Below are 25,355 nucleotides of genomic sequence, written 5' to 3'. Positions count from 1 at the left end.
ATAGGCTCATTTCATTCATTATTTTGCTCGTTTTTCCAATATCATTAAGCTCATCATTACTTAAAGTATAGTTGTATTCCATCACAATCATACACTGAATATTCACATCTACATCTCTTTTCACCTTTTAATGGACCAGTCTTAGTTTAGGGTACTAAGAAAGAATTGTCCTATAGGATGGATTTTGTGGATATCATCTTATTGACCAGCTGGGCAGGGTACATAGTAGTAGACATTGGACCATTTTTCAAAATGCTAACTACTCAAACCTCTCTTCCATTATGGATTCCAAGAGTAAAACCACAGAAGTTCTCCCCCCCCCAAAAAAAAAGTTATGCAAACTGGAGCTCAGGAATCAGATCATCACAGACTCTAGATGCTGGCCCAGTCAATCAATATACAAGCCTTTATCTAGCACCTACTTTGTGCCAAAAACTACCAGAGAGAAAAATAAAACAGTCCCTGCCTTTAAGAAGCTTATTTTCTATCAGGGGAAATGGCATGTACATAAATAATTGTATGTAAAATAACCAGAAAGTTATGAGTATGGGGAGAAAACCAGGTTAGAAGGGAGTACCTATATCAAAGAAGTGAGAGGGCATGGGAGAAAACAAGCTCAAAGAGCCAAAAGATGCTTCTTGCCAGTCACTTGTGTGAGCTCCTACTATGCTTACCACTTTTCTCCTTTTGAGCATTGACCCAGTCATGAGTTTAGCCAGGGCTTCTCTTTCCTCATAAGGAACTTGTAACTTGTCCCAGAAGTTTTGGATTTGAGAGTATAGTTCTTCACATACAATCTCATTCTCAGCTCTCAGCACCTCTAACTGTTATTTACCAAAAAAAAAAAAAAAAATAGCAAAGTTTAAGAGAAAAGCATCTTTTCAAAATAAACCATTCACCTTGCCAAAGAAGATGCCTGAAATATACCAACTTGTAGGGAGAGGGAGAGCAAATGAATTTTTGGATTAAACTAGTATTTATCAATTTTTCAGCATAGTCTATCCAGAAATCATCACTTCAAGGAAAAACTACAAAATAAAATCTCTGCATTCCAGATCATAAATTCTCATCAAAAGCTAGACTGATAAAAGGAGTCAATCAATAAACATTTATAAAGCACCTGTTATATGGCAGGCCCTGTGCCAAGCCCTGGGAACACAAAAAGAAGCAAAAGACAGTCCCTGCCCTCAAGGAGTTTATATTTCTAGTGGAGGAACTGCCAGTAATATAGACCATTCCCAACCTAAGCAAGACAATGATGCCCTCTTCCTCCCCACAGGAGGAAAAACTCATTCAGTGTTGTTCAAACACCACCACCCCCAACTCCTCCCCATAATTATCTGTCATCTTTATTAGTTAAATATCTTTCATTCATTAAAAAATCAGTTTTATAAATTTGAATTCAAAACTAGAGCTTTTCAATACTTCTTTCCTATTTTTCCTCATTTCTTAGCACACTGTATTTGCAAATAACATTTTCTCTCCCTATTAGAAATAAGACAGTAGCCAAGTCACTAAAGAATACTGAGGCTCTGGGGCAGCTAGGTGGTGCAGTGGATAGAGCACCAGCCCTGGAGTCAGGAAAACCTGAGTTCAAATGCAACCTCAGACACTTAATAATTGCCTATCTATGTGGCCTTGGGCAAGTCACTTAACCCCACTGCCTTTAAAAAAAAGAAAGAAAGAATACAGAGGCTCACTTAAAACTTTGGCCAAGTATCCCAACTCCCAGGATAATCTCAAGGTTCTGATCCTAGCACTCCCTCAGCAACAATAAGACTTCCAAATAGGAATTTGGGCCAGGGTCTCCATACCTGATGAAGTAAGTCATGCAGAGCTGCAAGTTTTTCCAGTGACAGATCAGAAATATCTTCATCTTCACATAATATGTCTTTTACAGCACTTGTGTCTGAGGTATAATCTAACTCTTCCATAAGGAGTAGGATCTGCTTCTTTGCACTGATAAATTCCTCCTGTCTGCATGCCTAGAAGAACATAGAAATTATGTGTGCCCATTCAGAGTGAGTCAAAGTGACTTTTAGAAAAGGTGCCTCTGTGTTCTGAGCTTCTACTCTAAAACTTCAGCCTGACACGGATGTAACACTGGTTCTTGAAAGCCACGGCAGCAGGTGCAAGCCTGAAAGCCAAAAAGGCCACAAATACAAACCTGGCAATGAACTACATACACATCTACTTTGAAGAAGCTAACCTGAGCTGGGCGGAGCTTATCATTAGTAGGATGGTCACAAGGTGAGGAACTTTTGAACCACAGCAACCCATCAGGAAAGGCAATGTGGTATGCTGGGAAGAGCCCTGGACAGGTTTGTTCACCTGGGATGTTGCCTCTATGGCTCTGAGCTGTTACTGCTGCTCCTCCTATGGCTACAACTGCTGCTACTCCTGCTCCTACTGCTGCCACCACTCCTGATGCTACTATGGTTCAACAGAGAGCTTATGAACTGTGCCAAGGAAAGACCTCCTGCTGATTAAAACAAAGACACCTGAAGTGCCAGGAGTCTCTGACACCACCTTTGTTTCAGCCAAAGTTGCCAGGTAGCCTCTGAACTGGTCCAGCTCCTCCAGACTGGGCACAGAGCCTCTGTCCATGCTGTAGGGGGACGTGTGGAGAACCTCACAGAAGGCCTGGTCTTGCTCTTGAAGCCTTTTCAGCTCATGCATCCTATCCTCCTTCTGCTTTAATCTGACTTCCAGTTGGATGCCTAGGTCCTTCTCCAGCTGCAGCATTGTGAGGCCCTCTTCCTCCTGAACAGGAGGAAAACGAATAGTGCTGCTCAAACACAGCTAACCACCCTCTCCCAGTCCCCCCCCCACACACACACAATGAAGATTATTACATAAAAGAGAAATCTGGGGACTGGGATGCTGAGGATGATTGGGAAACTATTCCAATTAGTTCAAAACTTACTTTAAAATGTTCTACATTTAGTTCAAAGCATAGACTGTCTAGTTGTTTTCGATGTAATGCTATGCTTTCCAGAAGCCTTGTCCTCTTATCTTCTTCCTCTGCAGTTATCATGTCCAAAAGGTTCTATGGCATGAAAAGGGAAAAATTAGCAATCCAATGTCGGATTCTTGGAAATATGAAAACCCAGTGCTGGCAAGAGGGCTGCTCAGATTTAAGCATCTTGATTTGACATCCTATACCTATTTTTTTTTCTTTCTGGAGTAGGGTCAGAAATCAGGATTAAGTGACTTGCCCAGGGTCATAGAACTAGGAAGTATCTGAGGCTAAATTTGAACTCGGGTTCTCCTGACTCCAGGGCCAGTGCTCTCTTCCCTGAGTCACCTCGTTGTCCTTCCCCCAGCTAATTTCAAATAAGCAAATATTCTCCCAAACCCTCAAATCCAAAGTCTAGTGCTAGATGCTATTTACTAGGCAATACTTTCCCCACAGTCTCCTGGAATTACTTTGTATTTATTCTACCTTTATCTGTGTACAAATTATTTCTCCAACAGAATATAAGCTTCTTGAAGGCAGCGGCTGTTTCATTTTTATATTTCTTTCTCCACTGCATTAACATGGTGTCTGGCTCATGGCTCATTAAGAAGTGCTGGTTGTGTGGAAATTCTCACTATCTAATGTGCCAATGGCATGTTTGACTTATCTTTGGAACATTCTTGTTTCAGCTAGCACCACGTTCAAGAGCAGAGATTCTAGGGTGGCTAGGTGGTGCAATGGATAGAGCACCGGCCCTGGAGTCAGGAGTACCCAAGTTCAAATCCAGCCTCAGACACTTAATAATTATCTAGTGGGCAAGCCACTCAACCCCATTGCCTTGCAAAAAAAAAAAGAGCAGAAATTCCCTAATGCTTTTATGCCATGGATCCCTTTTCAGAATTATTTTTAAATGCATAAAAAATATAAACCATAACATTATAATTATTATAAAAATATAAATTCAAGGGAAGCTAGGTGGCACAGTGAATACAGCACTGACCCTGGGGTCAGGAGGACCTGAGTTTAAATTCAGCCTCAGATACTTAATAATTACTTAGCTGTGTGACCTTGAACAAGTCACTTAACTTTTGCCTTGGCAAAAACCAAATACACACACACACACACACACACACACACACATTTACAAATATATATAAATTCAAATGCATAAAAATATGCAAAAGTACCAATTACACTGAAATATAAACACTAAAATAAAACACGTTTATGAACTCTGAAGACCATGAACATCACCAGCATGGTCAAAGTTATACTCACTTTCACTACTTCCATCCTCTCCAGTCTTTGGTCTTCTGGAATCCCCACTGATTCAAAGAGATCCTGAAGGAAGCTCAGGGTTTTGTGTAGATGTGCCATTGACTCCATGGACAGCACTTCACTGAAGGAAATTAGTAGGTAAAAATGAATAAGGAAATAAAAACATGTGGAAAGCGGGTACCCTCTGAGCTGAGGGAGAAAGATTGAACAGATTGGGTTATAATTGAATATGATTGTCATAAAAATATGACATAATGAATATGAATAATTCAGAGATGCAAAGGAAGATTTCTGTGAACCACTATAGAATAAAGTAGGCAGAACTAAGAGAATATGCACAACTACAGTTAGGTAAATCAAAGCCACACTCTTAAAAGGTGGCCAAACTCAAAATAACTGCAGTTATCATTCTCAGCCTGAGAAAACAGTAAAACGCATTTCTTTTCTCTTGGTAGATGTGAGGGACTACGAAACCAAAATATTGTATATACTGGAAGAGGTTGTTTGGGTTATCTATTTATTTATTTGTTTGTTTGTTTGTTTATTCATTTATTTTTACAATGTAGTACTTAGAGTGAAAAAGAAAAGGTTTTTTGGGAGGTTGTACCATAAAAACCAAAAAAACGTTAAAAAGCCCTTTCAAGGGGCAGCTATATGGTGCAGTGGATAGAGTACTGGCCCTGGAGTCAGGAGTACCCGAGTTCAAATTCGGCCATAGACACTTGATAACTACCTAGCTGTGTGGCCTTGTGCAAGTCACTTAATCCCATTTGCCTTGCAAAAAAAGAAAAAAAAACTAAAAAAAAAGCCCTTTCAAATAACCTGTACATTTTAACTCAGTTTTATATATTTCAAAATATTTTCAAATCATCTAATTTGATGCTTATAATAACCATAAAAATATATATGTATATATAATTATAGTTGAAGAAGCAGACACAGAAAAATTAAATATTGTATAAAAGATTATGTCCCTTCTTGGGGGGATGCCCTATCTAGAACTCTAGTTTCCTGACTCCTAGATTCAGAGTCCTTTTTACTCTGCTATAGATCCAACAAACCATAGGGTTTCCAAATGGAAGGTATAGAAAGTGATCATGTTGTAGAATACAGGACATCTTTGCAAAATTGTCACTTTAAAGTAAAATAGAAAAACCTTTCTTCCTTATCAATCCTCATTTCATAAAATCATAGCATGTCAGAATAGGAAGGGGCACAAAGATAGCTAAAACTCTAGTTTTATAAATAAGGAAACTGAGATGTAGTCTACTGATGATGAAATATATCTCCCTCTTTCTCGTAGAAAGGTGATGGGTTCGCAACGAAGTCTACATTATCAGATGATGTAAATGTATGCATTTATTTTGCTTATTATATTTCTTTATTATAAGAAAAAGTGCTACTATATTGGTGGAGATTACTGAGAAGTAAATCTTTTTAAAGCAACCATAAAATATAAAAGAAAAGAAACTATGGCCTAAAAAACTTAAGTGATTTGCCCTATGCCACACTATTATTTAGTGACACAGCCAGCCATATCTTTCTAAAAATCTTGGTTGGTTGTTGTCTATTCTCAAAGAGGACCAAAACAGCATCACAATATTAGAGTCAGTGTACAGTGTGTCTGACTATGACTCATCAGACCAATACAAAGTTGGAATGCTCTACCACAAGTGGAGCACAAATAGGCCACATGAACATTTGGGGTGGATTCTCTAAAATTTACACACATCTAACATTTCCCCTGAGTTACTACCAATTCTGCTTTGCTCATAGACCATAGTGCCTTCTCTGATAAGGGCACACCATGCCTAATGGTCCTCTGCCAAGTCTCCCAACATCTATATCTATATATAATCTATATATCTATATCTAATACCTATATCCATATCTATGCCTACAGACTCCCAATTCACACCATGATGCCTTTTATAATGCCTTTCTTCTCTCACCAAAACAAAAAACTTCTAGATTCATATTTTCCAACTTGGCAGAAAAGAAAAACACTAATTTAAATCATGCAAAGTTATCTTTTCTTCATCTACAATTCCACCTCTAGGGGGCAGATAGTGAATAATGCATGAAAATAGTTATCAGAAAACTCCAAGAACTTTGAGCCATGGTTCTTTTCTCACACTGACTTAATTCACAACAAACCACTGGATTCCTAAATAAGAGATATAGGCAATGATCATCCTGTACAGCTGGGATATATAGAGGGTCCCCATTGATTCTTTGCCATTCATGGAACTAACAATATTAATTAATTTCCTGTTATTCAAAAGACTGTAGGCTTCCAAAAAGAAGTATAAACCAGCCTCTGCCCTAAAGGAAACTTTTTATAAATTGGGAGAAATGATGAAGCAAGTAAAAATTAAAAGTTTTAAAATGATGAAGGGACATCATAAGGCAGGCCATAATTGATTAACACATGAATTCTAAAGATCATTATTTTTTTTTAACAAGACAATGGGGTTAAGTGGCTTGCCCAAGGTCACACAGCTAGGTAATTATGAAGTGTCTGAGGCAGGATTTGAACTCAGATACTTCTGACTCCAGGGCCAGTACTCTATTACCTGCACCACCTAGCTTCCCCCTAGATCATTATTTTTCACAAAGTGTTCCCTGGAAGCCTGGTTGTTCCATGTTATGTGAACAGAAAATCCATGAGAAAATAACAATGTTATATTTTCCCCTTAAGATACAATGCCCCTTCTCTCCTCTGACACTGCCATCACCCTGGTGCAGGCTGTCATCACTTCATATCTGGACTACTGCAATCATCCTCTAGTTGATTTACCTGTCTTAAGTACCTCCCCACTCCAGTCCATCCCCCTCTTCCCTGTCAAAGTTATCTTCCTTAAGCCCACATCTGATAGTGGCACCCTGTAATCAACTAACTCCAGGGGCTCCCCGTAATCTTCAGGTTTGGCTTCTAAAGCCTTTGAAATCAGACCTCTTCCTACTCTCCAGTCTCCTTACTTGACTCCCTTCCTTGTATTCTACCATCAAATGACACCGGTCTAGAGGTTATTTCTCAAATAAGACAATCTATTTCCTGGCTATACATTTTTCACTGGGCGGATCCCATGTCTAGAATTCTCTAGTTCCCTGTCTATCTCTGAGCTTCCTTAAAATCTCAGCTAAAATCCTACCTTCTGCAAGAAATCTTTCCTGGTCCCCTCCTCCATAATGCTGGTGTCTTTTCTCTGATATTATCTTGGACATATCCCATTGTACAGAGCTGTTTACATGTTGTATCTCCCATTAAAATATTAGTTCCTTATGCCCAAAGGACATACCACTCCTGGGTCTATTCCCTGAAGTGATGATGAAAAAGGGTAAAAACATCACTTGTTCCAAAATATTCATAGCAGCCCTGTTTGTGGTGGCAAAGAATTAGAAATCAAATGTCCTTCAATTGGGGAATGGCTTAACAAACTGTGGTATATGTATGTCATGGAACACTATTGTTCTATTAGAAACCAGGAGGGATGGGTATTCAGGGAAGCCTGGAGGGATTGCATGAACTGATGCTGAGCGAGATGAGCAGAACCAGAAAAACACTCTAAATACCCTAACAGCAACATGGGGGTGAAAATCAATCTTGATGGACTTGCTCATTCCATCAGTGCAACAATCAGGGACGATTTGGGGCTCTCTGCAATGGAGAATACCATCTGTATCCAGATAAAGAACCATGGAGTTTGAACAAAGACCAAGGACTATTACCTTTAATTTAGAAAAAAAAATGATATCTTATTGTATGAACTTGCTATCTCTTATACTTTATGTTTCTTCCTTTTCTCTCTTTTTTTTGTTTCTTCCTTAAGGATATGATTTCTCTCTCATCACACTCAATTTGGATCAATGTATACCATGGAAACAATGTAAAGACTGGTAAATTGCCTTCTGTGGGGAGTGAGGAAGAGGGAAGTAAGATTGGAGGAAAAATTATAAAACTCAAAATAAATAAAATCTTTAAAAAATGAAATATAATAATAATTTTTAAAAGAATCTATTAAAAATAATAAAATAAAATATTAGTTCCTTGAGAGCAGGGACTGTCTTTTGACTTTCTTTGTATCCCCAGGACCTAAAGGTCTGGTACTTAGTTATCATTTTAGTAAATGCTTATTAATATGTTGACTTATTTCCTGAAGTTCTATAAGGAAATGTCAGTCCAAGATCAGCTTACTGGAATGTCACCCATTCATCTCAAGAAACTAAGTGGAAAGAAAGTAATCAAAATTTTGTTTGATATGTGTTCAGTTCTCATCAACTTCTTTCTTCAAATTCCCAGCATCTTTCTATCTTCAGTCATACTTCAGTCTTACCTATGTGAGCAAGTTTCAAATAGGAACATGCAATCAGATTTCAGAATTTTCATTGCCAATTATTCTTACTACACATAAATATGAATTCATGTACATATGTGTGATATATGTAGTCACACCTACATGTCTAAACTGTAGTTTGCTATGTGCCCCAGAATTTATCTCCTTCCTCTCAGCAATCACAGAATCAGTGTTGGAAGGGACCCACATGAGGATCAGCATGGTCTAAACCCTCAAGTATGGAAAGGAAAATAAACTTGTAACATGTTTGAAAGAAAGAAAAAAAGTAAAAAGCATTTATCAAGTCTGATACCATGTACCAGGTAGGAACTATGCTAAGATAATATCTGAGTCTCACATAAGTACTCTTGTACCTCCATTTTACAATTAAGGAAACTGAAGTAAGCAGAGGTTTAAGTGACTTGCCCAGGTCAAAAACTAGAAGTGTTAAGGCTGGATTTGAACTCAGATCTTCCTGATTCCAGTAATCCATTTTATCACCTAGCTACCTGAGATTGCCTCTTTAGTTTGAGATCAGCTTATGATGGTCTTTTAAATACACAACAGAGTTTATATTTGATCTTAAAATCAATACACTGAATTGGATAAATAGTGGCATAGTCAGACCTGCACTTTAGGAAGATCACTTTAGCAGCTATCTGGAAGACAGTTTGGAGAAGGGAGAAATGTGGTCAGAAGCACATAAGAGACTATTAGAGGAGTTTAGAAAAACATAATAAATAAGCAGAAACAAATGAGTCCTCAGAACATGATAGAGATCTAGCAACTAAGCCAGGTGAAATAAACAGAACCAAAAGAATAACATATACAAGAACTAAAGCCATGTAAATAAGAAGATCACAAAGAAAAGCTGAGCTCTGGGTCATGAAAAGACCATCATGGTGTCAGAGAGCAGATAATGAAACATTCTTCCCTCCTCACAGCAGAGAAGCTGGGGGGGAGGGGGAGAAGAGCTTGTATGCACTGTGAAATCAGATTATATTAGATGTTTGAGCTGAATTGTTTTTCGTAGTTATAAGAGAGGGATCAATCTGATCAAGAAATGACTCTAAAGTAAAAAAAAAGATCAATAAAATGTACTTTTAAAACTGTTTAAGGGGGGTGGCTAGGTGGCACAGAGCACTGGCCTTGGAGTCAGGAGTACCTGGGTTCAAATCCGACCTCAGACACTTAATAATTACCTAGCTGTGTGGCCTTGGGCAAGCCACTTAATCTCACTGCCTTGAAAAAAAAAATCTAAAAAAAAACTGTTTAAGAGAAAAGTCAAATAAATAAATGGGATACCCAGGACAAATGGGGTACCTGGATCCTTTTCCCTCTTCTAATATAGCCTCAGACTGCATTAGTGGTTTTTGTACTTTTGTTTGTTTGGGTTGTCATGTCATATGTTGAGTTTACAGATCATTTAAACTCACAGATCTTTTCCCAACAATCTGTTTTCCAGTCACATTGATCTCATTTTGTACTTGTAAGATTGGTGTTTAGAACCCAAATTTATCCATTTAAAATTTTATCTAATGATATTTGGCATAATATTCTGATTTGTAAAGATAGTTTGTAATACTAAACCTTTTGTGCAGCTATTAGCAATTTTATTACCTAGAAATTTCATAAGCATCCTTTTTATGCCTTTATTTAAAATTACTAGTAAAAATGTTAAATAGCAAATGCCAAGCACTGGTTCTTGCAATGACACCCCTTCTAAGAAGACATCAAACTATGAATATATATTTAAGTTTATTCAATCAGCACCTAACTGGTATATTCTTTATCTGTCTTTTCCACAAAAAGAACATTAGAATTAGCTCTCATATTTCACTAAAATCTATATAAGCTATATTGATAATATTTCTCAAGTCTACTAATCTGGTAGTACTAAAAGTTATGCTGACTCAGTGAAACCACTGTTCCCAGTTATGCTTGTCAATCTGTATAGAAGGAATGCTGCCCAGTGTGCAACTTTCATTATTACCTACTATCCACCATATATACCTCGACATCCCCTATTTGTTAGCTATCAAGTACCAGCAATTGAAGAAGAGCTGAGACACCATGGCCCACCCCCTTTTGTTGCCATGGACCCATTCGCATTGTCTATCTCAGTATGAAAATTATCAATAAAAGCTTGCTTCATTTTGAATCCTTTACTGATCACTAGAGATTAGCCCTTAAACATGTTGCTACTTTGACATTTTTAATAGTATTTTTCCCAATTATATGTCAAAACAATTTTAGGATTCATTTTTACAAGATTTTGAGTCCTAAATATTTCTCCCTCCATCCATCCCCTCTCCTCTTTCTAAAATGGTAGGCAATTTGATATAGGTTATACATGTGCTATCATGTGAAACATTTCCATATTAGTCACAGTTGTAAAAGAAGAGACTGAGTGGAATATTCCTAGTAAAACTCTCACAGAGTTAATATTCCCAATGAAATCCTCTCAGGGTTGAGCAATATTAAAAAAACAAATTATTATTATTATTATTATTATTATTATTAGACTATTCCTAGAAAGACCTTGCTGCAAAAGAGAAGCTCATGAGCCACCTGCTTTACGATGACTATTTTTACTAGACTTAGACATTACTTTACTTTAGATAGTATAGGTATGAAGGTCATTGAAATCTTTTTTGGGGGGGTATTCTCACCATCTGGATCATGAGGTAATATTTTATAAAAACCTTTTATTCTTTTCTTTGTTGCTGGGATAGATTTTCACGAATAAAATGTAACCCTGAAAAACTTAGCCAATGAGTTGAAAGGGAGGGGACTTTTGGGGGAGGTGCATAAACTTTCACCACTTTGTGAGATTGTGAGTCTGTCCTTTTTCTCCAGAAAAACAATTAAAACCTTCATTTTGCTCAGAATCAGTCTGTAGATATTCTTAGGGGATTTTTATCCCACACAAGATCAAAAGAAAAGAACATGAAAAAGAGTAAAGTTTAAAAAAAATATACTTTGATCTGAATTCAGAATCCATCAATTCTTTATCTTGATGTGAATTAAAATTTTCCTTTGTATTTGTTTGACTTGTTTTTAAATAAATTTCCTTTAATTGTCTTTTTCCTGAGTTTTGCCTCATTAAGCAGAATGAATAGATCAGGCCAGAATTATTTCCTTTTAAACAGTAACCTTGTCAAAAAAATTAAATATTTATCTGACATGATCTGTTCTGCTCCTCTAATTTGTTTATATTACTCACCTATTTGGGACATTGTCTTGGTATTTGGTAGGAGAATTTGTCAGGACAACAAAAATGCATACCCTTTGACCCAGCAATACCACTACTGGGCCTATACTCTAAAGAGATGATGAAAAAGGGTAAAAACATCACTTGTACAAAAATATTTATAGCAGCCCTGTTTGTGGTGGCAAAAAATTGGAAATTAAGTGAATATCCTTCCATTGGAGAATGGCTTCACAAACTGTGGTATATGTATGTCATGGAACACTATTGTTCTCTTAGAAACCAGAAGGGATGGGAATTCAAGAAAGCCTGGAAAGATCTTGCATGAACTGATGTTGAATGAGATGAGCAGAACCAGAAAAAACACTGTACACCCTAACCAGCAACATAGGGGTGATGATCAATCTTGATGGACTCGCTCATGCCTTCAGTGCAACAACCAGGGAAAATTTTGGGCTATCTGTAATGGAGAATACCATCTGTATCCAGAGAAAGAATTATGGACTTTGAACAAAGACAAAGGACTATTTCTCTGTCATCACATTCAACTGAGATCAAAACAGACTGCCTTCTGTGGGGGATGGGGGGAGGGAAGCAAGAATGGAGGAAAAATTATAAAACTCAAAATAAATAAAATCTTTCTTAAAAAAAAAAGGTAAGTTAGGAATAGCTAGGTGGTGCAGTGAATAGAAGACAGGCCCTGAAGTCAGGAGGACCTGAGTTCAAATCCATCCTCGGACACTTAAAACAATTACCTAGCTGTGTGACCTTGGGCAAATCATTTAACATCATTGCCTTGCCAAAAAAAAAAAAAAAAAAAAAGGTTAGCTAGACAGATAGTATTGAGCCTGGAAGACAAGCCCTTTCACCTTTGTGAATTCAAATCAAAGAACTAGCTGTGTAATACCCTGGGCAAGTCATTTAACCTTGTTTGCTTCATTTTCCTCATCTATAAAAAAAGAACTAGCAAACTACTTCATGATTTTTACCAAGAAAACCTCAAATGGGAACCATGAAAAGTCAGACACCACTCAAAAATAACATTCTTCATCAAAGCAAACTGGTTCTTTGGGATCTCTGCTTCCTTTTCTGGATAATCAATAACAATCCCTTTAGTAAGTTCTGGAATTTTGAGAGAAACAAAGTCAAGCTCAATGACCTACAGAAGACTCCATTCTCTTCCCCTTTTGGGAAAATCAGGACAACAATTGACCCTCCCAATTCTATTCTCTCCAATTCTCTGTGGTCTTTCAAAAAATCACTGAGAACCTCAGCAAGAGCATGTCCAAGATATTTCAACACTCCACTAGATAATTCATCTGTGCTAGATAACTCTGAACTCACGGAGGACACTTTACGACTACTTTGAGTATTAAATCCCTAATAGTAATCTTCACTCTGTCCTTTCCAATTCAAAAATCATTCTCATCAGAGAAAACAGAAACAAGAAAAGCATCGAAAAGTTCTGGCACCAGTTTTCATTACTACTTTCCTCCTAAAACAAAAGGCTAGGGACAGCTAGGTCCACAGTGGAAGAGCACCAGCCCTGGAGTCAGGAAGACCTGAGTTCAAATATGGTCTCAAACACGTAATTGCCTAGCTATGTGACCTTGGGCAAGTCACTTAACCCCACTGCCTCGTAAAAACTAAAAAAAAAATCCCAAAACAATAGGCTTTTCCCTTATTTGATTGTCCTTTTCCCCCCAAATACTTTGAAAATCTTTTTTTTAAGCCTTAGGTTTATCAGCAGCCTCGACTTTCTAAGCTTTTAGTATTCTTGAACTTATTCTTACAGTTAAGTCTGTACAAAAAAGCCTTGCTTTTGTATTCCTCTTCTGTCACCAAACTTTCAGCAAGAGCTCTAGTATTCCCATCCAGAATTTGAATGACCTCATTTCCCAACCATTTTGTTTGACTATTCAGTAGCCACTCCCCTAAGAAAGTTCAGACTACTTATAGAAGTTGAGCCAAGAACTATCTAATACCAGTAGCAGGAAACAAGTGGTAAGAAAATTAAGCAACCATGGTGATTGAAATTACTAGAATTTAAAACCTTCATGAGGAAGGGTAGGGGGAGACACACACTGACATACCAGGAGCAGGATTGGAGAAATAAAGCTTCTTTTTGCTATTCTTAATAGAACCAAGCCTTCCTCCAGGATTCAACTCAATTCAATAAATATTTATTCCAGGAGGGAAATACTTAACAAGTCAGTTCTAATATTCAACTTTGGAGGAAAATATATAAAAGTCACATTTCTAGTTCTCTTCAACATCAAGTCAGAACCATAAAACTACCTAAGACTGAGTTGCTAACTACTTCTTCCAAGAATCTTGGTTAACTTTACCTAGCTGTGAAAAGCATCACCCTAACAAAGCAAACGAAAGAGAAGATAATAAAGTAGAGTTATCTTCAGTGTTTAACCTAAATTAAAACATCTAGGGCAGGTTTTTAATTTTAATTTTATTAAAAATTTTAAATAATTTTTAATTTTAGTCTTTTCAATGAACAAAAATATTTTCATTTATTTTCATTCCCCCCCCACTTTCCATTTAAAATAAAACGAGACAAAAAAAATCTTGTAACACATAAATAAGCAAAGTTAAGGGAAACAAATTCTTGCTTTAGTAGGACAAAGGAGGAGTTCTAAGGATCCACAGATTACGATTAAGGATCTGTGAAATTCAATGGAAAAATATACATGTGGGTGTGTGGGGGGAGGGAGATATATATATCTTTATTTCCACTAACTGAAATTTATAATTTACTTCATTTAAAAAAACATGATTCTGAGAAGAGATTCATAGGCTTCACCAGACTGTCAGAGGGATCTTTGACACACAAAAGTGAAGAATCCAGATCTAAGGCTATTGGTCAATACACTCAAAGTCCTCTGAGAGTAAAACTTCAGGAACTGCCTGCTTCCTTTCTATCTCTCCACTGGATGTTAGAATAATAGCTATTAGCAGTACTGAGCAACCAAACTCCATCTACCCTTATCAAATTTGCAGCTTCATCATCTAAACCAAGAAATCTATTTACTGACTTAAAAAGATGGCTTGTTCGAATTGTGTTAAAATAAAAGAAAGTCATTCTAAGTGTTGAAATGAGGGGTTAACCTATCAGTAAAAGGAGCTTAATAAATAGCATGGGTTTTGACATGCCTTGGTTGCTCAGTTTTGGGGAGGGGCTACTTTCTACACCAAGGGTTCCTAATCATTTTTATGTCATGGTCTGCTTTGGCAAGGTGGTCAAATCTATGGACCCCTTCTCTGAATAATGCTTTTAACTGTACAAAACAAAATACACACAATTACAAAGGAAATTAATTATACTGGAATAGTTACCAAATCTTGTTTTAAAGAATGTCCATCTGCTCTAGACCAAAGTTATATCTTAAATATTTAGGGGACTCTTTATGACCTCATTTCTAGATAAAGAAGTCTTTGGGAACTATAACTTAAGGATATGGTATTTAATATTGCCTTCTTTTAAAAAAAACATACAAACAAGTATGTTTGTTGTTTCTCTTCTCATTTTCATTGCATTTTAAGATGTCCCAGTCTATCAGGTAGAGGGGTCACATCTTTAAAAACATGCATTTTTAAAAAAATAAACAAAATGGGGCAGCTAGGTGACCCAGTGGATGGAGTTGGGAGGATCTGAGTTCAGATGTGACCTCAGACATTTATTTAAAAAGTATCTAGCTATAGAACTCTGGGCAAGTCACTTAGCCCCATAGCCTAGCAAAAACCAAAACCAAACAAACAAAACTCTCTAGGGGACTAAAGTTCAAAGTAGTCATTTGAATTGCAGGTTCCTCATGACAAATAATACTAGTGAATTTTCCTTACTTCAGTCACTTTTCTCCAACTTTATGAACAGTCTGAGGTCAACAAATGGGCTGGTAATGCAAACCAGCCAGACCATTTCTAAGATTTTCATGGCACCTGCTTTCTATGTCCACCGATGTTTGCCTTGCTCTTGACCAATAGAAATACTGGAAATGAAAAATATCCTTGAGCTCCCTGCCCCACTTTCTCACGCTCAAGATCTGTGGCTTTAACAACCGGGACACCAAAGATAAAGATAAAAGCTAACGGTTTTTTAGTTTTTGTTCTACATATACTCTCTCTCACTTGACCTCACAACCCTGTAAAGGAGTTAATACAGGACTTGGGGGTTAACCCATTTGACAGAAGACAGATCTCTAGGATTCCTTTTAGATATTAAATTTATGATCCTATGAGGCTCTGGTCAGTTGACTACTTCCCCACAGTCAGGATTTGGGTAGGACTTCAAGCAATAAACATTTATTAAGCACCTGCAGGTGCAGCATTAACCACCGGATTTGAATCCAGGTCTCTCTCTCAACTCCAAGTCTAAACTGTTTTCCACACCACCACAGTTTCTAAATATTGCTGAGGTCCGGTAGTGCATAGTTCTTTGTGGGCAGAAAATATTCCATTTGTTTCTTTTATTCTCAAAAGTTGACTCTTTCAGGAGCACCTGGTTTCAAATTCGGTCTCGGACACTTAATAATTACCTAGCTGTGTGGCCTTAGGCAAGCCACTTAACCCTGTTTGCCTTGCCAAAAAAAAAAAAAAAAAAAAAAAAAAACCTAAAAAAAAAAGTTGACTCTTAAGAGATGTTTGTTGAGTATTAGTTGCTCATGAAGTTACTCCCACCCCCACTCTTTTCTTGCACTTCAGCCTCCATCTCCAGCCGTGGGGATTCTGCTTCTGATTGGTCAATCTTAACCATTTCTAATCTGATCTAGAGAGATTAAAACAAACCAAAAAATGCCCAGAACAGGGGCGGCTGGGTGTCGCAGTGGATAAAGCACCGGATAAAGCACCGGCCCTGGAGTCAGGAGTACCTGGGTTCAAATCCGGCCTCAGACACTTACTAATTACCTAGCTGTGTGGCCTTGCGCAAGCCACTTAACCCCATTTGCCTTGCAAAAACCTAAATAAAAAAAATGATCAAATCAATCCTCCACCAGCACCTCTGGCTCCAGAAGCAGTAATCCACCCTAGCTACCATCCCTGGAAAAGGCTGTCCATAAAAAGAGGCTCTAGCCCTCGGCCCCGGTCCTCCTCACCTCCCTCCCTAGTAAGATGGAAGCTTCTAGAGGGCCGGGGTCGCAGCTTGCTCATTGGCTTTGGCATCGCTTAGGATCTGCCCCCGTTTCTCTTAAGCACTTGATGTTTCTTCACGCCTTCTTCCTAAACCCAAAGCTCCAGCTCCAACCTCAACTCCGAGGGGCCCCGGGGGTAATTACCAAAGGGCTCCAACAAGCGGGTTCACAGCATTGTTTGTCTCACTTGAGCCTCGCAACTCAGTTACTTAATTGTAACTATTAGTTCCATTTCCTAGGTAAGGAAACCGAGCCTCAGAAAAGTTCAGTCACCTTCGGATGGCCCAACTCCGGACTCAACCAGGTGATACAGACTCCAAGTCAAACACTTTCCCACGCTGTCGCTAGTGTTATCCCTAGGCAACCGCCAAAGTCTCTGAATGTTTGCTTAAAATTAAGACCAATAGCTAGAGGGGAGGAAGAAGGAAAGATGCGGGTGCAACCTCCCAGGGCCGGGGCAAGTGACCCAGCCCAGCTGCTGAGCAAGCCGCCCCCCGAGCCCTGCGCCCTCCGCGGCCCCGCACCTCATGGCTGCCGTTCGGGGCCGCTCCCTCGGCACGCTGGGCTGGTCCCGGTGGAGCCCGGGGTGCAGGCGGGTCGGTCCCGGCCCGGCGCAGCGAGCCCAGCCTGGCCCGCCCAGTCCTCACACTGGCTCAATTTCCCCGCACAGTCCTAGGGCGCAAATTTCAATCAGGACGCCTGGGAGGAGCCGCGCTGCCATTGGTCGGAGGGCGACGACGCCCCTCCCCTTGGCCGGGAAGCCCAGCCCCGGCCCCAGCTGAGCCTGGGGAAAGGGGCCCAGACCCAGGCTGGGAGGGATCACAGGGCCTTCGGCCCGGGGATTGGAGAAAGAGGACTTTGGCAGGGCGGGGGAGGAGAGGGAGGCGCCCCAGGAACCATAGGGACCTGGGAGTTAGGAACCCAACTTCTTCACCCAAGGTGCAAGAGATTGAACTCCTTCCCCTCTACAAAACGTGCGGACTTTTTAACCCCTCAGAAAAGGGTCCTGCAACTAGCTCTTTAACAAAGGCCCCGGGCGCCCCGCTCCTCCGCGTGTGGGGCCTCTATAGCCCTGCTAGGGCGGCTTCTTTGGCACCCTGACGGCCCTGCCATTCTAGAGTTCTGAGAGCTTCGCTGTCGTCCACCAAGTACAGTTCTAAACCTTCCTCCTGCCTTCCACGATACCTTTCCCACAAAATCCCATACCTCTTCACGGTGCTCTCTCTGCACTCAAGCAAAATGGACTTATTCGTTCCCTAAATACACCCAGAGCTCCCACAAGTCCATGGCTTTGTTCAGGGGTCTTCTCTCCCATTGTGAAATTCGTACCCACCCCATATGCTTTTTAAAGGACCTTTAACGGCATCCCAGTGGCTGATTATCAAATATTTCCACCCTCAGATTTCAATTGTTTTACACCTCTAAAGCATTTATATATTATTATGTATTATCCTTATATGTGACACTTTTTTAACCTGTACTTCATTGTTCCTACTGTCTTTTCTAAACTGTGTATTTTACTCCCTAACACGGTCCCTCTGTATGCAGTAGGCATTTAAATAAATAGTTGCTGAATTTGTGGAATTGATGTCAATATTGAGAGAGGAGCTACACTTTACTAAATGCGTAACCTTGGGCCAATAAATATTTCTTTCCTTAACTCAGTTTCTTCATCTGTAAAATTTGGGGTTTGAGGCAACCAGTTGGTACAGTGAATAGTGAATGGAGTCAGGAGGACCTGAGTTCAAATGCAGTCTCAGATACTAGCCTTGGATAAGTCAACCCCATCACCCCACAAAAACAAAAACAAAAAATTGGACTTACCCCTCTTTCAACTCTAAATCTATGATTCTAAAAGATCTCCAGAGGAGTGTCCTAATGATCCAGTCTCCTTTCAAAACCATTTGAGTTATCTGGATTGTTTCTGTCAAACATTTCATTTTTAGGTTTTTGCAAGGCAATGGGGTTAAGTGGCTTGCCCAAGGCCACACAGCTAGGTAATTATTAAGTGTCTGAGGCTGGATTTGAATTCAGGTCCTCCTGACTCCAGGGTCGGTGCTTTATCCACTGCCCCACCTAACCACCCCTAAGCATTTCATTTTTAAATAAAATTTCTGGAATGTATTAAATGAAAGTTTTCAGTGACCCCATGTACTTCTTCCTCTTCAGTTTTAGTAAATCCTTGATTTCATCTAATCTAGATTCAAGGATGAAGTTATTTCTTAGTATTTCCCTGTATTGGTCAGCTGACATGTGACAAATCTAAAAATACTAATGAAGAAAGCAGTAGGAATCCTTTACCTAAAACTGTTAAGATCAGTTCTATTTTTATGATATGGTACTGATGTTTAATGAAAGCATTCATGATTTTGTAACCTTTCATATTTTCTTGTAGGACAACCATTTTTGTGGTCAGCACTAATGGCACTAAATCATTTCCACTGGCAGGTTATTGTTATTTCTGACTTGTTCTGCTTTATTTTGCCTGCTTGTAATGCTAAGAAAGATATCATAATAAAATGCTTCTTCCTCTCCTGTCCTCTGGGTCAAGTTCATCATCACTATGATTTTGAGTATGGCCCTCCTGAAATCTGAAACAGACTGACCAGTAAATAGTGGTACCACCAGAACCTAATTAGCCAGCATTTCAGAATTATCATTATTTTAGTTTCTGCTTGAAATAATCTTTTGAAATGTTTAATAAACTTCATTAACATTGCAGCACTATTCTAAAACCATGAAAAAAGGAGGAAATATTAACCTATTAAAATTTCTCTACAAGCATCTAGATAATGATTTTTTGCTCAAAATAGCATTTTGCTATTATATTCTATCTGCATTTAAATATGACAATATCAGTTTTTTCTTCACTTTTTATTAGGAACTTAAATTTTCAAAAAGGTGCAATTCCAAATATACAGAAGCACAAAAAATGGGGGTTGTATATAAAAAGTATTAATCTCCATGTCTTTGCTTCCTTCTGAACAATCTTACATTCTTTTCCTTTCTGTGTTTTTTTGAAGAGTATCAATCTCCCCCCCCCCTTTTCTTGCATCTCTATGTCTAAAATCTCCCTTTCTAAAGTCTTCCCTCAGGATGCCCATCAACTGGGGAATGGCTGAACAAGTTGTATAATGGAACATTATGGCTCTGTGAGAAATGATGAGCAAGCAAATTTCAGGAAAAACCTGGACTTACATGAACTGAAGCTGAGTGAAGTGAGCAGAACCAAGTAAACACTGTACACAGTAACAACAACATTGTGTGATGATAAACTATTATAGATGTAGCTCTTCTCAGCACAATTCCAGATAATTCCAAAAGACTCAACAGAAGATATCATTCACATCCACATGCAGAGAAGGAATTATGAAATATAAATGTAGATCAAAGCATATTATATTCACTTTTTTCCTTCTGTGGTTTTCCACTTTTCTGATTCTTCTTTCATATCGTGACTAATATGGAAATATGTGTACCACCATTGTACATGTATAACCTATATTAGATTGCTTGCTATCCTAAGGGGAGGGAAGAAAACTATAAATAAATAAAATATTTTTAAATGAATTGAAAATTATCTTTCTATACAATTGGGAGATGATTAATGTTTCCCTCAATTAAAAACTGAAAGGAAAAAACCCTCATAAGAATAAATATAAGCAAACAAAAGGACTGCTGGTTACACAAATCGCAAATATCAAATAAAACTATCAAATCAAACAGCAAACATAAATTGGAGATGTTATAAAATAGAATATATCAAAAAATACAGAATAGTGAATGAACTCTCTTGTTGGTAATGAGTTATCTCAAACCAAGAAAAAGACTAAATCTCACCCAAAGGAAATTTCCCAGTTCTTCAGGGGAGGGGGATGAAAATCAGGAACATTTGTTGAAAAGCCATATTCCCCCAATATACATACAGCTCTCTCTCTCTCTCTCTCTCTCTTCTCTCTCTCTCTCTCTCTCTCTCTCTCTCTCTCTCTCTCTCTCTCTCTCTCTCTCTCTCTCTCCTCTCCAATACAAATTTTACCTCGCATCTCATACAAGTCTACTTCCCAGCATTAGCATTCTCTCAATTAGGACAATTTCATGCAAAATACTCCAACTTTTACTAGTTATGTATGTACTCAATAACATTGTAAATACGAACAATTTTGACTAATCATTGCAAAGACCAAATATAATTTTAGAGTAATTAAATATGCTATCTATTTCCTGACAAAAATATAATGGAATCAAGTAGCAGAATGAGACATTTCCAGGCAAAATGTGGTGATATATTTTTATTATTAATTTTTGTTACAAATATTTTATTGTTCATTTTTCTCAATTTGGAAGAGGAGGAGGAAGTAGTGATTGAAGTGAAAGAGATAGAAGGAGGAAGGAAGGAAAGAAAGAAGGTAGGAGGTTAGGAGGGAGGGAAGAAATGAATCATTGAATCATGTTTTTTAAAAGTACAGAAATGAAGCCAGAGGAATCACAGACAAACAGGACATCTTTGAAAGTAACATTTCGGGGTCGGCTAGGTGGCGTAGTGGATAAAGCATTGGCCCTGGAGTCAGGAGTACCTGGGTTCAAATCTGGTCTCAGACACTCAATGATTACCCAGCTGTGTGGCCTGGGGCAAGCCACTTAACCCCATCTGCCTTGCAAAAACCTAAAAACAAATAAAAACAAAAGGGAAAAAATCATGAGGAGGAAAAAACAAAAATAAATTTTAAAAAGTGAAAATGGTATTCCTTGGTCTGCATAGTTCTTTCTTTGAATGTCTTTTGCATCACAGGTTTTTTTGAGCTGTCTTTGAACACTGTATTGCTGAGAAAAGTTGTCTGTCATCACACAGTGTTGCTCTTGGTTCTGCTCACTTCACTCAGCATCAGTTCACTAAGTACAAGTTTTACTGAAATTCAGTGACTCATGATTTCTTACAGGACAGTAGGACTCTATCACATCCACTTGTTCAGCCATTCCTCAGTTGATGGGCATACCCTCAGTTTCCAATTTTTTTTTACCACAAAAATAGCTGCTATGAATCTTGTGCATGTGAGCCATTTCCCCTTTTCTTTGATTTCTCTAAGCTGAGATCAAAAGTAGTAGTGCTATTGCTGGGTCAGAGTATGCATTTTTTTTAGGCTTTTTTGCAAGGCAGTGGGGTTAAGTGGCTTGCCCCAGGCCACACAGCTGGGTAATCATTGAGTGTCTGAGGTCAAATTTGAACTCAGGTCCTCCTGACTCCAGGGCCAGTGCTCTATCTACTGTGCCACCTAGCTGCCCCCAGAGTATGCAGTTTTATAGCTCTTTGAGCACAGTTCTGGGTCAGTTCACAGCTCCTCCATCAGTGCATTAGTGTCCCAGTTTACCCACACACAACCTCTCCAACATTGATCATTTTCCTTTTTTGTCATATTGACCAATTTGACTTGATGTGAGCTGATACCTCAGAGTTGTTTTAATTTGAATTTGTGTAATCAAGAGACTTATCTATACTATTATAAAAGCTTTCTGCTTGTCTCCTTGCCTTAGGTCTCTACCCCCTCAAGTCTAGCCTTCACTCAGCTGCTCCTGAGGTCCCTGGAGGATCCCCTAAGCTCCATTGACTTCCTTTTACCTCCAGAATTTTTTCCCCCCAGAGTCTGGTGATCTCTATGTCTGGGGCTGGAATGAATCTGGGCAACTGGCACTGCCTTCCAGAGCCCTTGTAGAAAGAGAGAAGACAGTGGAGGGTGGTAAGAGGCTATATTTTATGATTGGCCCCTTTGCTTTGTTTCTTTCATTCCGATCCCCCATAATGCCTGTCACCGTGGCATCCCTAGTCATCCTTGCACCACCACAAAATTCACCCAGACTGTTTATGAGTCCATGGCAGACACTGAACCTGCCTTTGACATTGACTGACTCATTATACTGAAGATTGTCTGTTTGTCCCTGAGCTTCTGGGGCTCTGCCCATGCAGTCTTGAAGGAAAACTGCCAGCCAAGGATAGGGACGGAGACTCTGCTCAGTTCATATCAATCCAGCCTTTCCCCACTTTCCTGGATCTTCCTGGTGGCTCAGAGGTCAGCCAGGCCAGCTGTGGATCCCGCCACACTTCAGTGGTGACCCGTAAGACTGGCTCCGGGAGAGGTCGGTGACCGTGGCCCTAGCAGGCTTCATCAACCCCAGGCTGAGCTGGGAGGCCCTCTTATAGGCCTGAGCCCAGGCTTGGTCTGTTCACTGTTGACCAGTGAAAATTCCCCTCCTCCATAGCCTCTGGACATCTTGTCCATGTACACGATTCTTCAAAAGGGGACCAACTATTGGTTGACTGTTACATGCCTCTATAGGAGAGGGTGTGGTGACCACCTCACTTTTGGTGTTTGATTGTAGGAGATAGTGAACTCTACACTTGGGGCTGGGGTAAGTAAACCTCACCTGAGGAAAGCCAGGGAAGAAGTGTTGGAAGAGTTCATGCCCATAATAACAAATGGGAAGGCCCTGAAGACCAGTGGTCATTACTCGGGAGGGGGAGCCAGGAGGTCTGTAGCCAAGTTCTCTGCTCAAGACTGGTCAGTCCCCAGGAGCACCAAAGACAAATGTCCAAGAAAAGGCAGGAACCTCAGAGCCAGGAGGCACTTCCATGTGGATCTGTCTTAAAGAGAACTAGAGGAACATCTTGGCTTTTCCCAGGGGTTTTCAAGTACCTCTAACCACTGGGTGCTAGGCTTACCTATGGTACTTACTCAGGGTTATCAGTGGTAACTTGTACTAACTCCCTCTCCTGTTACGGGATCGGGGTGGGGAGGTGGCAACAGGGGCTCAGAGGCTAATGAGAGGGAGTGGCAAAGCACTTTTGTTTTATACTCCAGGTAAATATGGACAACTTAGTCACAAGAATACAGCCAGTTTGGATCGGCCCCAACATGTGGACTATTTCACAGACAATCTGCTCCACGTGGAAGCTGTGATCTGTGGCCCGTGGAACACCTATGTGTATGCTGAAGAAGGGAAGACTTGATTTAGCCAACTGGACAAAACCACAGTGGAGCTGAAGAATCCGGGTCAATTATGTGTACCCATGTCTTCGGAGGTGTAGAAAACAAATTAAGGGGAAAAGGGTGGAAAACCTTGCCCTTGTTTATATCTGTATTGATATTGGCAATTGCTAGCAAGCCAAGCAATCAACAGGTTCTTAAGATTCCTTAGAACTAGAGATGCCCTAAGCCAAGTTACCTCTAACACCAACCCTAAAATTTGTTTCATTAAAAATCTTGAAAATAAACTTTTAGGTCAAATAATTCAGGTCTTCCAAAGTTACCTCCTAGATATGACAGTTTTAAAATGCTAATGACAAATATGTATACCTTTTAACTTTCGCATTCAAAAGCTGTGAATAATTCTGTATAACTGGATAGTTTCAGGGGATTTTATAACCTAAGCCTCTGGTGATGCATCCTCTCTGATACCAGTTTTCAAAACTTTTCACAGCTGTGTAGAAGCTGTTGAGGCTTGCCTTCTTTCTGATCACCTCCCATGAGAGAGGGGTCTGTGCAAGAACAATGTCCCATTGTATAAGAAGATGTTTGCCTTTCCTTCTGAAATGTTGGGAAAAGGGTAGAAAATATTCATGGGGGGCAGCTGTTCAAATCTCTACTCAGACACTAAATAACTTAGCTGGGTGACCTTTGGCAAGTCACTTAATTCCATTACCTTGCAAAAGTATTCATGGGGAAAACCAAGTGAACTCAGGCAAAGGAAGACTTGAAAGACTCAACTCATTCTTATTTTTAGTCAATTGTTTACTTCTTATGTATCAATACAGGCTTAATTTTCATCCTAAAATTCAGATTATCAAACTCATGGTGAAGACTCTCTGGGAGAAAAAGGAAGAGCACTCTTCAGAAAAACAAAAACCTTGATACTTCCTACTATTTTTAATTCCCCCAACCTAAAAAATCATTTTTTAATGATTTAAGTGAGGCATTTTTGTCAAGTTTAGGAAAAAAAAGCAAGCATGGTGATCACCTTTTTTGGTAGTGGTTTTCTTTAGATACCAAGAAAGCCACAAGGGTCCCAAAGATATTAAAGTTCTTGTTCATTGAACTACAAAATGGAAAGTGTGGCACTGCACCTTGGTCCTCCTGTTTGTCAGCTGAGCATTCTATCTCACAATTCTCTTGGTCTTAATTTTTTCATCTTTAAAAGGAGATCCTACATGACAAAGGGGATGACTATTTCAGGGCCTGAAGGAGAGCATTCATTTTCTCCCACATTGCAAATACTGATAGTTTCTTGTAAAAGGCTCTACTTTTTTCTAATTTCAATTCTGATTTGTAAAATATAAAGGTATCCCAATTTATATCATTCCTAGAAAAAAACTTTGTTTTATATAGTCAACTTTTGTAATGTAATAATTTATTATCTTTCATCAGAAAGCAGCATGGTAT

At 39.1% G+C, this 25,355-nt stretch overlaps 1 protein-coding gene across 3 annotated transcripts in view; it reads right to left on the bottom strand.

Moving 5' to 3' along the window:
* LOC141500443 (protein regulator of cytokinesis 1-like) overlaps window positions 1-17,562 on the bottom strand; it is a 42,655-nt gene extending 25,093 nt beyond the window's left edge. For all 3 annotated transcript variants that reach the window (XM_074203609.1, XM_074203610.1, XM_074203608.1), the window contains exons 1-6: window positions 17,451-17,562; window positions 4,238-4,358; window positions 2,927-3,049; window positions 2,530-2,763; window positions 1,815-1,985; window positions 675-824 (exon numbers count right to left, since the gene is read on the bottom strand). In XM_074203609.1, the coding sequence (XP_074059710.1) occupies window positions 675-824; window positions 1,815-1,985; window positions 2,530-2,763; window positions 2,927-3,049; window positions 4,238-4,358; window positions 17,451-17,455 (804 nt within the window). In that variant the 5' untranslated portion in view covers window positions 17,456-17,562. The remainder of the gene's footprint in view (window positions 1-674; window positions 825-1,814; window positions 1,986-2,529; window positions 2,764-2,926; window positions 3,050-4,237; window positions 4,359-17,450) is intronic.
* Window positions 17,563-25,355: the final 7,793 nt, after the last annotated feature.

Source organism: Macrotis lagotis, chromosome X (assembly GCF_037893015.1).
Source record: "Macrotis lagotis isolate mMagLag1 chromosome X, bilby.v1.9.chrom.fasta, whole genome shotgun sequence".
Lineage (NCBI taxonomy): Eukaryota > Metazoa > Chordata > Mammalia > Peramelemorphia > Peramelidae > Macrotis > Macrotis lagotis.
The sequence above is the reverse complement of the archived record's forward strand: the minus strand, read 5'-3'. Positions and strand labels throughout refer to the sequence as shown.